Source organism: Toxorhynchites rutilus, unplaced genomic scaffold, assembly GCF_029784135.1.
Source record: "Toxorhynchites rutilus septentrionalis strain SRP unplaced genomic scaffold, ASM2978413v1 HiC_scaffold_17, whole genome shotgun sequence".
NCBI lineage: Eukaryota > Metazoa > Arthropoda > Insecta > Diptera > Culicidae > Toxorhynchites > Toxorhynchites rutilus.
In genome coordinates, this window is record NW_026599729.1 from 58,559 (window position 1) to 77,547 (window position 18,989).

Consider the following 18,989-nt stretch of genomic DNA (forward strand, 5'->3'; position numbering starts at 1 on the left):
TATTTTGCCATCTAGCATAGCATAATAGCAGCGACCTAACAGAGAAGAGCATTCAATTATTTTCCAACCGTAAAGCAGTTAGCAATATAATTATAATCTAATAACAAATAACAACCAACGCAGCAGAAAAGTATTTAAAATCATATTGGAACTTGAATAAACCATACATACCTACAGAAAAAAAAACCTGAATAAACGCTATGTTATTATTTGGGAATGTATGATTTTATCAATATTTCAGTACTGTTAGTATTTGAACGATATCAAAGTTAAATTATAAGGCCTTATTTCCGTATACACTCCACGGTAAAAACGAATTGAAGTTTATCCGCGATGACAGAGATACGGTATCGATATCTGGAAACGAAATAAGCTTTTAACAAGTCTTACTACTCGGCCCGAAGGCACTTTTAAATTGTTAAAACCTGAATGAAAATTTTTACTTGGCGTTATTTATTTACTTGAAGAACGTCTTTCTTACCCTAACTTGACCTGTTTTCTATACACTTTGCGATATTCTCACTAAAACTACTCATTATAATATAAAATTATCTTCAGATACAATTTTTGTACGAGATTATTTTACCAAATGAAGAAAGCAAAGTTTTCCATTCACAATCAACACTAATATGATACGGAGAAGTTAATTTTCATTCATAATTTCTATTTGAAGAGTGTTCATTCTACCTGAAAACCCATCATTTTCTCTAACTCGTAAAACGAAATTTCATGGCGTGTCGTCCATTCCGTTTTCATCTTGAAGTGTAAACGGTAAGGCCCGTAATCTCTTGATAAATAAAATGAACTTTGAATTTAATTCATATATGTCAACATATCATACACCTACTATCAAATCTACGTTTTCTAGTTTTCTTTATCTCTTCACATTTTATTTTTTGGATACCAAAATAACAGGAAAATACTTATTGTTTAAAATATGTGATATTCGGTCGGAAGATTAATACAAAAAAAATTATGCAACTCAGAAAATACATGATACGAAGAACACATGTTTTTCATGGGAAAATAATCTTCCGAAATTTTATAACATTTGGCAACCTTCACATCTCGCTTCCCTGTTATCTAGCACTTGGTCGAAGAAAATGCAGAAAGAAGAGTAAGAAGCCAGTTGTCACGTCTTGTCTTAGGTGATTACATCGTGTTGGCTCAACCGATCCCGCTTCCGTTGCTACCTTCAAAATTTTTGTGTGCAGTCAGCCGATTGCAAAATTCCAGCCGTAAATTGCACTCAACCGAGGGCTGTGTGTTTTTGAAGTTATCCTTTGGCTTGTGTAGAGAAAAAGACTATACCTAAAAGTGTGTTTTTGTTTCCCGAGAATTCGCGTGAAGAAAAAATTGTGTCCGATCGGAAGTTCCCGTGTGTCCTTAGATTGACGACGCAGTTTGTGTGAGCATAACTCTGCAACGTGTCCGAAAAAGTTGTAGAAGTAAAACAAAACGTGTATGATTCTGTACGAAACCGACGGTGTGTAAACTAAATGTATGAGTACAAACAAACTGAAGTGTTTTGTCCAATCAATTTGCATTGTAATAGGTTATTGATAACAACTGTGATTAAATTATCTTAACTTTTTTTAATTAAATGAAGTAATTTTCCGGCTATGACTTTCATTAAATACTTTTTTACCCTCATGTATATTTTCAGGTGATTGCATCCAGAAATCTTTAGACGATATCGCACAAAATTCAACCATTCGAAATGACGTTCCTTCACAACAAACAGGCTCAAAACAAAAGAATTCTGATACTGGAAATACGTTGTCTAGCCATTGCTAGACAACGTATTTCCAGTATCAGAAGCATGTCTGTTGTCGATGAATTGAAAGGTATGTACAATAGAACAATCAATTTTTTTATTCTTCTAATTTGTTGATTCGTATGTTGTAATTTAAAAACCAAAGATTGTTTAAAGCACTGGTTGGAAAACTTATGAAGCGATCGCCGTTGACGTATTCTATGACCAAAACCGCGTTCTCTCTCGACCTCTCCGTCATTGGTTCCGATCTAAAATTGATTGGATAACAACTCGACAAATATTTGGATTTTTGAAATATTTTGAGCGTATCAGTGGTGCAATGAGTTTGTTCTCTATGATCGGAAAAATTACCGACTGGACCATTTTTGGATCCAAATGCTATTGGATTACATCACGGGAACACCAAGCCAAACTGATGCTATTGGATTACATCACGGGAACACCAAGCCAAACTGATGCTATTGGATTACATCACGGGAACACCAAGCCGAATGCGTAAATGGGTGCGAATATTACTTCGCTCGGACGCATTCATACGCAAACAATTTTTCATGACTGTTCCATGCGAAAGCAGAACAGAAACCGATGCGAGTGAAAGTACTCACGCCTTGCGTATGTCTGCTTTTCGCGTTGACGGTGGAATGGTGTCATCTGGATACGACATTAGTTTGTATGAGACCAGCTATTCTCTATCAGTCGCCCTTAAAGCAGTTTTAAATTGCTAAAATTTGTTTGAAATTTTTTTCTTGGTGTTATTTACCTATTAGACGTACGTCGTTATGACCCTAATTTAAACGATTTTCAGATTTTTCAGATATTCTCACCAGAACATAACATTATAATATAAAATTATCTAGAGACACAATTTTTGCATGATATTTTTTCACTACTTGCAAGCAAAAGTGATTTTCATTTACATAGAGTACTAATTTGGTTTGGGAAAATTAATTCTCATTCATAATTTTGATTTTAAAAGTGTGTTCATTTCTACTGCAACCCCATATTGTCATGCCTACTCCTCCATTCCGTAATACGAAGCTCAATGCCCAAACACTCATGCAAGCGAGCAAAACAAATCACGGTTTCTTCATGTGCCTATATTTTGTGACCGTGTTCGGGAACACATTGCGATCACCAATCATCATCAATGAGCAAGATTGTTATGATTTCAATAGCTTGCTTTCAAAGCAATTTTTAAGCTTTTGAACCGATAAGTGACAATCATATAATTCGTTGACATTTTATCTCTTGGATGAAGTGATTATTATACCACTCCATCCAGCCGGTAAAGAGGTATTAACGTTCAAAACCTTGCAGTCCAGCGTCACTCTCTCGTTTTAGAAACTTTGAACTAACACCCCGGTACAGAAATGAAAGACGTAGTCAAAACCAACATCTTCTATACAATTTTCGACTCTTTTGAGTTGTGTTGGAAAAGTTCTAGAAAGGATAGTAAATCGACGCCTAAAGACCTTTTTAGAGTCTAATAAGCTGCTCGATCCAAGACAGTTCGCTTTTCGTGCGGGAAAATGCACAGAAGATCACCTCGAAGATCTACAGGCTATTGTACATGACGTTATTGAGAAAGATCACCACGCAGATGTGGCATCACTTTATCTAAGTAAAGCATTTGATCAGCATGGAGATATCCAGTATTGAAGAGTCTCTTCGACTGGGTGATCCGTGGAAGACTAGGTTTCTATGTGAAAAGTTTCCTAGAAAATAGAACTCAGAGCCATAGTCAACAACACAAAATCTTCATTGAAAATCCAAGAAAGGGGAATTCCCCAAGGCTCGGTTGTATCGCCAACCCTCTTCATAATTATTATGCAGTCCCTTTTTGCAAAAAATCCGGAAAATGTAAAAATTCTTGTCTATGCGACATTGTGCTAGTACTAGCGACATTGTGCTAGTTTCAGTTAGCGTCACTGCATCAGCAACAAGAAAAACAGGAAGTGGGTTATATCTATGGTATAACCGCAAGGGTGACGTAGGACTATCGTTGATTTAGAGATCATTTGTTTGAATTTGAATCTGAATTCATTCTGAATGAATGAATATTTGGGGGACTTCGAAAACGAGAGTGTTACGTTGGATGCACAAGGTTTTATGCATCCAATATTGGATACGGAAATATTCTACTGATAGTGAAGAATAATCTTCAGAAGCTATTCTGTTAATTGCGATTGATTGAAAAATCACAAAACCAAATGTATTTGGTCACAGTGTTACATGGATAGAAAACATTAAAATAAACTCTTTCACTTGAATGTTATTTTAAATTCCCAGAGGAACTGGCAGATTATTTTCAGTAACGATTAGATATTACCACATTTTGTTTATAGAACAGAGAAGAGATAGTTTTTTTTTGTTTCGGACTCTGTTGCTTCAAACTGGCTCTACATTAAAAAGTACGCTAAGGAAGACAATTTTGATGATTTCATTTGCAAGATGAGAAAAATTAGTACAGGATTAGTAGTGGAACAACTCAATTAGTGGATGTTAATAACATTTTGGAAGTGAAAAACTTCAAAGTTAATAATTTTTAATGTGTTATTATTAATTTTATCCTAAAATTTTAAATTGAACTACATTGTTTTGCAACAATTAAATTGAAGTTCTTTAACCGCTCTACAATTCGTTCTTTGACGCCCAACTTCTATCTTTCATTATTTGGCTGCAATATCGATCTAAACAATTCCTGGTGAAAATTCAAGCAATATCTTAAAAAATCCCGATTTTTACCCCACTGCACATGTAATAGCCACTTAAACATCACCTTAACGCTGAAAGGCTTTCCTTTCCTTCTTGAAATAAGCTAGAAAAAATTTTTTTTCCAAGCTGTTTATAATCGAGTCCAAAATTGTATATAATCGAATCACATATAATCGAGTCCGACCTGTACTCGTCTCCGGCAAGATGCTTAACGGTAGTTTTCGTAGGAGTGTTGCTCTATCTATATCAACTCGGCTGTTTCCGCAACAATAACACCGATCGGTTGGAAAAAGCTCGCAGAATTGTCGTTCAGCAGATCAACAATGCTTACGGAGTGAGACCAAATATCATTCCTCGGGCACGAATGGTTCCTCCCAGGCCGGTTGCTGCGGATGTGGCAGTTAATTATCTTTAAGCGGCACAAAACCCGGTTCCAGCACCTCCAGCTGAGTAACCTCCTGTGGCCGCTTACCTCTTTAAAAATCAATGAGAAAAATTATAAATTGAAATCTATATAATTTTACAAGGTTTTACCTTTAATTCGAATGTAGACGAATGCACAATAAATAATTTGCTGCAGAAACTATAACTTTTAAAACCATTTGCCGTTTTGACGTGGGACTACGTATAACCGGAATATATGGAGGGTAAAATGAAAACCTAAACACAGAACATGCAGGAAAAAATGAAAGATTTCGAATGCTTATAGCTCGAACATTTCTTACTGGATAGGAGAGATGTTTGCATCACTTGATAGGGAATATTTCTACGCATCTATCGCAACTAACAAAATGTTGTTTTTCATTAGATAAACAATTGAATAACTGTAAAATATTAGGCGTTATCTAAACGCCCTAACTGCATCGTTCTGATTGGCCCGATTTACGGTTTCCCTAACACAGCCATCAAAACCAAGCAGCCTTGGGGAAATCGGCATTGCAAATACATGAAAGTAGGGGGACTTTTGTTCTCATCGAAAAATGTTCCCTAACACAGACTTTAAAACCAAGCATGAAGTGTAGATATTGAAAAGAATTGGTCCCAAGATGGATCCTTGAGGAACACCTGCATTCACAATGAATTTCTCTGATGAAATATTGTTTATAGAAACATTGAACGCTCTATCAGAAAGATAATTTTTTATAATTTTTATCAAGTATGTAGGAAAACCAAAGTTCTGAAGCTTGTAAATGAGACCATTATGCCAAACATTATCAAATGCTTTTTCAACATCAAGAAGTGCCATGGCAGATGATTTTGAAACTGACTTGTTTCGTCTGATTATATTGTATACTCTACGAAGCTGGTGAATTGTAGAGTGACCTTTTCGGAATCCAAACTGCTCATCCAAAAATATATTGTGCTCATCTGCAAAAGCAAGAATGCGCGTTAATATAATTTTTTCGAATACTTTCGAAAATGCTGGGAGAAGGCTAATTGGTCGATAGCTCTTTGAAGAAGAAGGATCTTTTCCGGGTTTTAGTATCGGGATCACTTTTGCCAACTTCCAACTCGAGGGGAAGTAGCCAAGTGATAGACATCTGTTGAAGACAGTAGTCATAATTTCATATAAGTTGTTACTAAGATGTTTCAACTCAATGTTAAATATACTGTCGAAGCTGGGGGCCTTCATATTCTTCAACGAGCGTATAACCGAGATAACCTCTGCAGTCGAGATGATTTCACTCTCTTGAGGTACAGAATGGATATTGTCAATAGCCCTTACAGTATCATTCGCCGAAGCTTCAAATGGACTTGTAATGTTCTGGCCAAGATTGTGTGAACTAGCGAAATGGTTGCCAATTGCATTAGCCTTTTCGGCAGGTGTTATCAATCGTTCTGAATTGTCAGGTTGAAGAAGAGGAGGAATAGGATTAGACTTGGTCTTGAGAATTTTAGCGAGCCTCCAAAAAGGCTTGGAGTTATTCGGAAGTTTACTAATATCTTTTGCGAATTTTTTGTTACGGAGATCAATCATTCTGGCCTGGATAACCTTGGTTAACTGATTATACTGTCGTTTCCTCTCTCGAATACCAGTACGTTGGTACTGCCTTCGATAGAGGTTCCGAAGCCTAATCAAATGTTTAGTAATGGAATCAATTTGAACAGAGTCACTCACCTGAATCGTTTCTGGGATGTGGTTTTGGCGAGCCTGAATAACTGCAGTTTGAATAGAGCTGACTGTTGCTTCGATATCTTCGGGAGATTCAAGAGGTTGATTGAGATCAATGTTGTTGTCAATAAGCTGCTGGAATTCCACCCAATTCGCACGATGATGGTCCCGTCTACATTGTGGCCTCCTGACTACGACATTCACTCCCAATTCAACCATCACTGGGAAGTGATCCGATCTCAACTCGTTAAGGGCAATAGGATCACCGATGTGGCGATCCATGTTGGTAATGAAGAAATCAATTATGGAATGTACTCCAGAACGAGAAATGCGAGTAGGGGTCGCTGGACTAAGAATCCTGTAGCGCCCACACTGTAGATCATCATTTAGAGTCACTCCATATTGATTCCTCCTTTGGTTTCCCCAGGACTGATGTCGAGCATTAATGTCCCCGCCGATGACGTATTTCGACTGCCTTCGTGTTAGCTTGATGCTATCGTTTTTAAGAAGCAACGCTGAGCCATCTCTGATTGACGTCTGTTTGGGATAGTAGACCGCAATCACGATAATAGACCCAATCGATGTTGTGATTTCCGCCCCAATAGCTTCGATGATGTTGAGTTTCAGACACGGCAAAAGTCGATATCTGATGTTATTTCTGATGGCTAAGGCAACACCTCCTCCACCAGAACCAGCACGATCCATTCTCAATAGACGATAATTCGGGACTCGAATATTAATATTCGGTTTAAGATGCGTCTCAGTAACGATAGCTACGTCGATGCTGTTTGTCACCAGGAAGTCAGTGAACTCGATAAGCTTACTCTTAAGAGAGCAGGCATTCCAATTAATTAGCCTTAGAGATGACCGATCCATGGTTATAATAAAAATGTAGCATAACTTGTACTTGTTCCTGTTGGTTGCGACAACTTCTAGTCTGTCGATCTAGTTCAAGAACAGGGTTGCAAGTTCTTGCATGCTATAAAGCTCCTCAGTAGAAGAGGAATGAGGTGAAGGTTTTGGTGTAGGTGATAAACCAATAGCTGCAACCTTACTATAGCTCGGTTGCTCCTTTTTTGGCTTTTCGCTAGAAGAGGCCGTTTGGGGGCGACCTGTAGGAAGTGGAAGAGGAGGAAGAACAGGAATCGTGCGAGAAACCATTGGAGGGAACTCTTTGTCAGTAAATTCTGGAACCTTCTTCCTATTCTGTGTTTTATCAGTAGCTTGCTTCCAGATACGTTTAAAATCCGCACGTTTTGTGCAGCTACGGCTGGTGGCTTGGTGACTTTCGCCACAGTTAACGCATTTGCGAGGTTCTTTTTCTGGAAGGCTGCAAGTGCTTGTTAGGTGGTCAGCAGCACACTTGCCACAACGAGTTTTCATGTGACAGTTTCTTGTTCCGTGTCCGAAACCAAGGCAATTTGAACATTGCGTTTCATCCCGATGTTGAGGTTTGTATCGGTCCCATTGTACCGAGATGTTGAAGATCTCACTGATTTCTCTTATGCGAGTTATGTTGGCTGATCCTTTCTTGAAGTGGATCAGGTACAAAACATTGGAATACCCATTGTCTGGCGTTTTATGCCTAGTCATCCGATATACAGCTAACGGCTGAATATTGTATGATTGTTCCAGATCTTTTTTAATATCCTCCAACTCAATAGCAGGAAGACCTCGCAACACCACCTTAAATGGTTTTTCAGACGGCGTATCGTGAGTGTAAAACTCATGATTTTTTGATTTCAGGTATGATCCAATTATTTTATATTGCTCCAGGTTGGGACTAGTGATTTTAATCCCGATGCTGCATATTTTAAAAACTGGCTGCAATTTCAGCGCCAGCAGTTCAGACCTCAAAGTTCCTATATCTCTCGATGTTGTAAAATAAGGTGGTACTTTCACCTTTTTCTCTACATTTACTTTCTCGGTAGTTGGTTCCTCCTCGGTATGGCCATCCAATAAAGCATAGCGGTTTCTTTCTAATATTGGCTCCTTGCCGGTGTCCGATCGATGTCGTTTGTTGGTGCCATGTGGTATGCCTGGGTCGGTCGACCGGGTTTTCCCCATTGTTGTAGTCCTCAAGGGCAGACAGGTAGTTGATGAATCGCAGGTAGACAATCTGAAAAGAGAAATAAATAGCTTTTTAAAAATCAGGTAATGAATGGAGCTCCAAACACGTCCGTCTCTGTCGACGGTCGGAGTGGAATGATAAAAGTTTGCCTCAGCGAGATCCACTGTTTATACTCTAGGCAAGTGTTCCCCTTCAATCTTCTTCTTTTCCTCTGTTCGCGGAGACTTTAAATCCTACGATTTCCCCTTCAATGCTCGTTATTGACAGCTCTGTTCTGGAAAGCACGCAAATGGACAGAACAAATGTAAGGAAAAATGAAAACGCTTAAAGTTTTCATGAATTTTAACCATTTACGAACCAGGAGATTCCAATGTATAGCATATTAAACAAATCTTAGGGAATTTCCGATTCGTTTAGTATGTAAATCGCCAAAATCTGTTCGCGGCAAAAATAGTTATTAACATTAACTTTATTTCATAAAAACGTGACCTGTTTTCTGATTTGGCACCCTTAATGAAAGACGTAGTTCTACGTCAAAACGGCATGTAACGCTTTAGATAATTAATTTTTAAATGCTGATAAAAAATATCAGCCAAATCGGTCGAGTAGATCCTGATATATTGATACCACCAATTGAAAAACATGGTTTTGAGAAAAACGCGTTTGAAAATTCGTACAGCAATACTGTAACTCCTTCTATTCTCCTTCCTCCTTCTATAAGACCAGGTGATGACCTTGCAGCTTTATGTCATTGTAAACAAACAATGCTTCAATTTATATTCTACTGTGTATATATTGGTGACTAGTGATCCCCGATACAGAAATCAATTATTAATCGAACGAATACGGTGCAACTATCGCAATAAACGAAGCCTGAGACGAGACATGACAATAGGGGGCCGATTCCGGACCACCACTTCTGTCAAACTCGGACCACTTGCAAACAAAATTAACAAAGATAAATATGTTGCCAAATATATTCAAAATTGAATAATTGTTGCATTCACATTTCAATTTAGCGATAATTTCTATAATGGATTTTTTTTGTATATTTTCGTTTCTATTACGTCCGGTGTTCCCGAAGAGAAGGAAACATTGCATCGGAATTTCCACCCTACATCTTTTCGGGATTATTTTGCCATCTAGCATAGCATAATAGCAGCGACCTAACAGAGAAGAGCATTCAATTATTTTCCAACCGTAAAGCAGTTAGCAATATAATTATAATCTAATAACAAATAACAACCAACGCAGCAGAAAAGTATTTAAAATCATATTGGAACTTGAATAAACCATACATACCTACAGAAAAAAAACCTGAATAAACGCTATGTTATTATTTGGGAATGTATGATTTTATCAATATTTCAGTACTGTTAGTATTTGAACGATATCAAAGTTAAATTATAAGGCCTTATTTCCGTATACACTCCACGGTAAAAACGAATTGAAGTTTATCCGCGATGACAGAGATACGGTATCGATATCTGGAAACGAAATAAGCTTTTAACAAGTCTTACTACTCGGCCCGAAGGCACTTTTAAATTGTTAAAACCTGAATGAAAATTTTTACTTGGCGTTATTTATTTACTTGAAGAACGTCTTTCTTACCCTAACTTGACCTGTTTTCTATACACTTTGCGATATTCTCACTAAAACTACTCATTATAATATAAAATTATCTTCAGATACAATTTTTGTACGAGATTATTTTACCAAATGAAGAAAGCAAAGTTTTCCATTCACAATCAACACTAATATGATACGGAGAAGTTAATTTTCATTCATAATTTCTATTTGAAGAGTGTTCATTCTACCTGAAAACCCATCATTTTCTCTAACTCGTAAAACGAAATTTCATGGCGTGTCGTCCATTCCGTTTTCATCTTGAAGTGTAAACGGTAAGGCCCGTAATCTCTTGATAAATAAAATGAACTTTGAATTTAATTCATATATGTCAACATATCATACACCTACTATCAAATCTACGTTTTCTAGTTTTCTTTATCTCTTCACATTTTATTTTTTGGATACCAAAATAACAGGAAAATACTTATTGTTTAAAATATGTGATATTCGGTCGGAAGATTAATACAAAAAAAATTATGCAACTCAGAAAATACATGATACGAAGAACACATGTTTTTCATGGGAAAATAATCTTCCGAAATTTTATAACATTTGGCAACCTTCACATCTCGCTTCCCTGTTATCTAGCACTTGGTCGAAGAAAATGCAGAAAGAAGAGTAAGAAGCCAGTTGTCACGTCTTGTCTTAGGTGATTACATCGTGTTGGCTCAACCGATCCCGCTTCCGTTGCTACCTTCAAAATTTTTGTGTGCAGTCAGCCGATTGCAAAATTCCAGCCGTAAATTGCACTCAACCGAGGGCTGTGTGTTTTTGAAGTTATCCTTTGGCTTGTGTAGAGAAAAAGACTATACCTAAAAGTGTGTTTTTGTTTCCCGAGAATTCGCGTGAAGAAAAAATTGTGTCCGATCGGAAGTTCCCGTGTGTCCTTAGTTGCATAACTCTGCAACGTGTCCGAAAAAGTTGTAGAAGTAAAACAAAACGTGTATGATTCTGTACGAAACCGACGGTGTGTAAACTAAATGTATGAGTACAAACAAACTGAAGTGTTTTGTCCAATCAATTTGCATTGTAATAGGTTATTGATAACAACTGTGATTAAATTATCTTAACTTTTTTTAATTAAATGAAGTAATTTTCCGGCTATGACTTTCATTAAATACTTTTTTACCCTCATGTATATTTTCAGGTGATTGCATCCAGAAATCTTTAGACGATATCGCACAAAATTCAACCATTCGAAATGACGTTCCTTCACAACAAACAGGCTCAAAACAAAAGAATTCTGATACTGGAAATACGTTGTCTAGCCATTGCTAGACAACGTATTTCCAGTATCAGAAGCATGTCTGTTGTCGATGAATTGAAAGGTATGTACAATAGAACAATCAATTTTTTTATTCTTCTAATTTGTTGATTCGTATGTTGTAATTTAAAAACCAAAGATTGTTTAAAGCACTGGTTGGAAAACTTATGAAGCGATCGCCGTTGACGTATTCTATGACCAAAACCGCGTTCTCTCTCGACCTCTCCGTCATTGGTTCCGATCTAAAATTGATTGGATAACAACTCGACAAATATTTGGATTTTTGAAATATTTTGAGCGTATCAGTGGTGCAATGAGTTTGTTCTCTATGATCGGAAAAATTACCGACTGGACCATTTTTGGATCCAAATGCTATTGGATTACATCACGGGAACACCAAGCCAAACTGATGCTATTGGATTACATCACGGGAACACCAAGCCAAACTGATGCTATTGGATTACATCACGGGAACACCAAGCCGAATGCGTAAATGGGTGCGAATATTACTTCGCTCGGACGCATTCATACGCAAACAATTTTTCATGACTGTTCCATGCGAAAGCAGAACAGAAACCGATGCGAGTGAAAGTACTCACGCCTTGCGTATGTCTGCTTTTCGCGTTGACGGTGGAATGGTGTCATCTGGATACGACATTAGTTTGTATGAGACCAGCTATTCTCTATCAGTCGCCCTTAAAGCAGTTTTAAATTGCTAAAATTTGTTTGAAATTTTTTTCTTGGTGTTATTTACCTATTAGACGTACGTCGTTATGACCCTAATTTAAACGATTTTCAGATTTTTCAGATATTCTCACCAGAACATAACATTATAATATAAAATTATCTAGAGACACAATTTTTGCATGATATTTTTTCACTACTTGCAAGCAAAAGTGATTTTCATTTACATAGAGTACTAATTTGGTTTGGGAAAATTAATTCTCATTCATAATTTTGATTTTAAAAGTGTGTTCATTTCTACTGCAACCCCATATTGTCATGCCTACTCCTCCATTCCGTAATACGAAGCTCAATGCCCAAACACTCATGCAAGCGAGCAAAACAAATCACGGTTTCTTCATGTGCCTATATTTTGTGACCGTGTTCGGGAACACATTGCGATCACCAATCATCATCAATGAGCAAGATTGTTATGATTTCAATAGCTTGCTTTCAAAGCAATTTTTAAGCTTTTGAACCGATAAGTGACAATCATATAATTCGTTGACATTTTATCTCTTGGATGAAGTGATTATTATACCACTCCATCCAGCCGGTAAAGAGGTATTAACGTTCAAAACCTTGCAGTCCAGCGTCACTCTCTCGTTTTAGAAACTTTGAACTAACACCCCGGTACAGAAATGAAAGACGTAGTCAAAACCAACATCTTCTATACAATTTTCGACTCTTTTGAGTTGTGTTGGAAAAGTTCTAGAAAGGATAGTAAATCGACGCCTAAAGACCTTTTTAGAGTCTAATAAGCTGCTCGATCCAAGACAGTTCGCTTTTCGTGCGGGAAAATGCACAGAAGATCACCTCGAAGATCTACAGGCTATTGTACATGACGTTATTGAGAAAGATCACCACGCAGATGTGGCATCACTTTATCTAAGTAAAGCATTTGATCAGCATGGAGATATCCAGTATTGAAGAGTCTCTTCGACTGGGTGATCCGTGGAAGACTAGGTTTCTATGTGAAAAGTTTCCTAGAAAATAGAACTCAGAGCCATAGTCAACAACACAAAATCTTCATTGAAAATCCAAGAAAGGGGAATTCCCCAAGGCTCGGTTGTATCGCCAACCCTCTTCATAATTATTATGCAGTCCCTTTTTGCAAAAAATCCGGAAAATGTAAAAATTCTTGTCTATGCGACATTGTGCTAGTACTAGCGACATTGTGCTAGTTTCAGTTAGCGTCACTGCATCAGCAACAAGAAAAACAGGAAGTGGGTTATATCTATGGTATAACCGCAAGGGTGACGTAGGACTATCGTTGATTTAGAGATCATTTGTTTGAATTTGAATCTGAATTCATTCTGAATGAATGAATATTTGGGGGACTTCGAAAACGAGAGTGTTACGTTGGATGCACAAGGTTTTATGCATCCAATATTGGATACGGAAATATTCTACTGATAGTGAAGAATAATCTTCAGAAGCTATTCTGTTAATTGCGATTGATTGAAAAATCACAAAACCAAATGTATTTGGTCACAGTGTTACATGGATAGAAAACATTAAAATAAACTCTTTCACTTGAATGTTATTTTAAATTCCCAGAGGAACTGGCAGATTATTTTCAGTAACGATTAGATATTACCACATTTTGTTTATAGAACAGAGAAGAGATAGTTTTTTTTTGTTTCGGACTCTGTTGCTTCAAACTGGCTCTACATTAAAAAGTACGCTAAGGAAGACAATTTTGATGATTTCATTTGCAAGATGAGAAAAATTAGTACAGGATTAGTAGTGGAACAACTCAATTAGTGGATGTTAATAACATTTTGGAAGTGAAAAACTTCAAAGTTAATAATTTTTAATGTGTTATTATTAATTTTATCCTAAAATTTTAAATTGAACTACATTGTTTTGCAACAATTAAATTGAAGTTCTTTAACCGCTCTACAATTCGTTCTTTGACGCCCAACTTCTATCTTTCATTATTTGGCTGCAATATCGATCTAAACAATTCCTGGTGAAAATTCAAGCAATATCTTAAAAAATCCCGATTTTTACCCCACTGCACATGTAATAGCCACTTAAACATCACCTTAACGCTGAAAGGCTTTCCTTTCCTTCTTGAAATAAGCTAGAAAAAATTTTTTTTCCAAGCTGTTTATAATCGAGTCCAAAATTGTATATAATCGAATCACATATAATCGAGTCCGACCTGTACTCGTCTCCGGCAAGATGCTTAACGGTAGTTTTCGTAGGAGTGTTGCTCTATCTATATCAACTCGGCTGTTTCCGCAACAATAACACCGATCGGTTGGAAAAAGCTCGCAGAATTGTCGTTCAGCAGATCAACAATGCTTACGGAGTGAGACCAAATATCATTCCTCGGGCACGAATGGTTCCTCCCAGGCCGGTTGCTGCGGATGTGGCAGTTAATTATCTTTAAGCGGCACAAAACCCGGTTCCAGCACCTCCAGCTGAGTAACCTCCTGTGGCCGCTTACCTCTTTAAAAATCAATGAGAAAAATTATAAATTGAAATCTATATAATTTTACAAGGTTTTACCTTTAATTCGAATGTAGACGAATGCACAATAAATAATTTGCTGCAGAAACTATAACTTTTAAAACCATTTGCCGTTTTGACGTGGGACTACGTATAACCGGAATATATGGAGGGTAAAATGAAAACCTAAACACAGAACATGCAGGAAAAAATGAAAGATTTCGAATGCTTATAGCTCGAACATTTCTTACTGGATAGGAGAGATGTTTGCATCACTTGATAGGGAATATTTCTACGCATCTATCGCAACTAACAAAATGTTGTTTTTCATTAGATAAACAATTGAATAACTGTAAAATATTAGGCGTTATCTAAACGCCCTAACTGCATCGTTCTGATTGGCCCGATTTACGGTTTCCCTAACACAGCCATCAAAACCAAGCAGCCTTGGGGAAATCGGCATTGCAAATACATGAAAGTAGGGGGACTTTTGTTCTCATCGAAAAATGTTCCCTAACACAGACTTTAAAACCAAGCATGAAGTGTAGATATTGAAAAGAATTGGTCCCAAGATGGATCCTTGAGGAACACCTGCATTCACAATGAATTTCTCTGATGAAATATTGTTTATAGAAACATTGAACGCTCTATCAGAAAGATAATTTTTTATAATTTTTATCAAGTATGTAGGAAAACCAAAGTTCTGAAGCTTGTAAATGAGACCATTATGCCAAACATTATCAAATGCTTTTTCAACATCAAGAAGTGCCATGGCAGATGATTTTGAAACTGACTTGTTTCGTCTGATTATATTGTATACTCTACGAAGCTGGTGAATTGTAGAGTGACCTTTTCGGAATCCAAACTGCTCATCCAAAAATATATTGTGCTCATCTGCAAAAGCAAGAATGCGCGTTAATATAATTTTTTCGAATACTTTCGAAAATGCTGGGAGAAGGCTAATTGGTCGATAGCTCTTTGAAGAAGAAGGATCTTTTCCGGGTTTTAGTATCGGGATCACTTTTGCCAACTTCCAACTCGAGGGGAAGTAGCCAAGTGATAGACATCTGTTGAAGACAGTAGTCATAATTTCATATAAGTTGTTACTAAGATGTTTCAACTCAATGTTAAATATACTGTCGAAGCCGGGGGCCTTCATATTCTTCAACGAGCGTATAACCGAGATAACCTCTGCAGTCGAGATGATTTCACTCTCTTGAGGTACAGAATGGATATTGTCAATAGCCCTTACAGTATCATTCGCCGAAGCTTCAAATGGACTTGTAATGTTCTGGCCAAGATTGTGTGAACTAGCGAAATGGTTGCCAATTGCATTAGCCTTTTCGGCAGGTGTTATCAATCGTTCTGAATTGTCAGGTTGAAGAAGAGGAGGAATAGGATTAGACTTGGTCTTGAGAATTTTAGCGAGCCTCCAAAAAGGCTTGGAGTTATTCGGAAGTTTACTAATATCTTTTGCGAATTTTTTGTTACGGAGATCAATCATTCTGGCCTGGATAACCTTGGTTAACTGATTATACTGTCGTTTCCTCTCTCGAATACCAGTACGTTGGTACTGCCTTCGATAGAGGTTCCGAAGCCTAATCAAATGTTTAGTAATGGAATCAATTTGAACAGAGTCACTCACCTGAATCGTTTCTGGGATGTGGTTTTGGCGAGCCTGAATAACTGCAGTTTGAATAGAGCTGACTGTTGCTTCGATATCTTCGGGAGATTCAAGAGGTTGATTGAGATCAATGTTGTTGTCAATAAGCTGCTGGAATTCCACCCAATTCGCACGATGATGGTCCCGTCTACATTGTGGCCTCCTGACTACGACATTCACTCCCAATTCAACCATCACTGGGAAGTGATCCGATCTCAACTCGTTAAGGGCAATAGGATCACCGATGTGGCGATCCATGTTGGTAATGAAGAAATCAATTATGGAATGTACTCCAGAACGAGAAATGCGAGTAGGGGTCGCTGGACTAAGAATCCTGTAGCGCCCACACTGTAGATCATCATTTAGAGTCACTCCATATTGATTCCTCCTTTGGTTTCCCCAGGACTGATGTCGAGCATTAATGTCCCCGCCGATGACGTATTTCGACTGCCTTCGTGTTAGCTTGATGCTATCGTTTTTAAGAAGCAACGCTGAGCCATCTCTGATTGACGTCTGTTTGGGATAGTAGACCGCAATCACGATAATAGACCCAATCGATGTTGTGATTTCCGCCCCAATAGCTTCGATGATGTTGAGTTTCAGACACGGCAAAAGTCGATATCTGATGTTATTTCTGATGGCTAAGGCAACACCTCCTCCACCAGAACCAGCACGATCCATTCTCAATAGACGATAATTCGGGACTCGAATATTAATATTCGGTTTAAGATGCGTCTCAGTAACGATAGCTACGTCGATGCTGTTTGTCACCAGGAAGTCAGTGAACTCGATAAGCTTACTCTTAAGAGAGCAGGCATTCCAATTAATTAGCCTTAGAGATGACCGATCCATGGTTATAATAAAAATGTAGCATAACTTGTACTTGTTCCTGTTGGTTGCGACAACTTCTAGTCTGTCGATCTAGTTCAAGAACAGGGTTGCAAGTTCTTGCATGCTATAAAGCTCCTCAGTAGAAGAGGAATGAGGTGAAGGTTTTGGTGTAGGTGATAAACCAATAGCTGCAACCTTACTATAGCTCGGTTGCTCCTTTTTTGGCTTTTCGCTAGAAGAGGCCGTTTGGGGGCGACCTGTAGGAAGTGGAAGAGGAGGAAGAACAGGAATCGTGCGAGAAACCATTGGAGGGAACTCTTTGTCAGTAAATTCTGGAACCTTCTTCCTATTCTGTGTTTTATCAGTAGCTTGCTTCCAGATACGTTTAAAATCCGCACGTTTTGTGCAGCTACGGCTGGTGGCTTGGTGACTTTCGCCACAGTTAACGCATTTGCGAGGTTCTTTTTCTGGAAGGCTGCAAGTGCTTGTTAGGTGGTCAGCAGCACACTTGCCACAACGAGTTTTCATGTGACAGTTTCTTGTTCCGTGTCCGAAACCAAGGCAATTTGAACATTGCGTTTCATCCCGATGTTGAGGTTTGTATCGGTCCCATTGTACCGAGATGTTGAAGATCTCACTGATTTCTCTTATGCGAGTTATGTTGGCTGATCCTTTCTTGAAGTGGATCAGGTACAAAACATTGGAATACCCATTGTCTGGCGTTTTATGCCTAGTCATCCGATATACAGCTAACGGCTGAATATTGTATGATTGTTCCAGATCTTTTTTAATATCCTCCAACTCAATAGCAGGAAGACCTCGCAACACCACCTTAAATGGTTTTTCAGACGGCGTATCGTGAGTGTAAAACTCATGATTTTTTGATTTCAGGTATGATCCAATTATTTTATATTGCTCCAGGTTGGGACTAGTGATTTTAATCCCGATGCTGCATATTTTAAAAACTGGCTGCAATTTCAGCGCCAGCAGTTCAGACCTCAAAGTTCCTATATCTCTCGATGTTGTAAAATAAGGTGGTACTTTCACCTTTTTCTCTACATTTACTTTCTCGGTAGTTGGTTCCTCCTCGGTATGGCCATCCAATAAAGCATAGCGGTTTCTTTCTAATATTGGCTCCTTGCCGGTGTCCGATCGATGTCGTTTGTTGGTGCCATGTGGTATGCCTGGGTCGGTCGACCGGGTTTTCCCCATTGTTGTAGTCCTCAAGGGCAGACAGGTAGTTGATGAATCGCAGGTAGACAATCTGAAAAGAGAAATAAATAGCTTTTTAAAAATCAGGTAATGAATGGAGCTCCAAACACGTCCGTCTCTGTCGACGGTCGGAGTGGAATGATAAAAGTTTGCCTCAGCGAGATCCACTGTTTATACTCTAGGCAAGTGTTCCCCTTCAATCTTCTTCTTTTCCTCTGTTCGCGGAGACTTTAAATCCTACGATTTCCCCTTCAATGCTCGTTATTGACAGCTCTGTTCTGGAAAGCACGCAAATGGACAGAACAAATGTAAGGAAAAATGAAAACGCTTAAAGTTTTCATGAATTTTAACCATTTACGAACCAGGAGATTCCAATGTATAGCATATTAAACAAATCTTAGGGAATTTCCGATTCGTTTAGTATGTAAATCGCCAAAATCTGTTCGCGGCAAAAATAGTTATTAACATTAACTTTATTTCATAAAAACGTGACCTGTTTTCTGATTTGGCACCCTTAATGAAAGACGTAGT

The 18,989-nt window shown here is 37.9% G+C and overlaps 1 protein-coding gene across 1 annotated transcript in view; it reads left to right on the plus strand.

Moving 5' to 3' along the window:
- Positions 1 to 11,456: 11,456 nt before the first annotated feature.
- LOC129781701 (uncharacterized) overlaps positions 11,457 to 18,989 on the plus strand; it is a gene marked incomplete at its 3' end in the record, with an annotated part of 132,174 nt that continues 124,641 nt past the window's right edge. The window contains exon 1 of the mRNA XM_055789272.1: positions 11,457 to 11,633. Within this exon, the coding sequence (XP_055645247.1) occupies positions 11,507 to 11,633 (127 nt within the window). The remainder of the gene's footprint in view (positions 11,634 to 18,989) is intronic.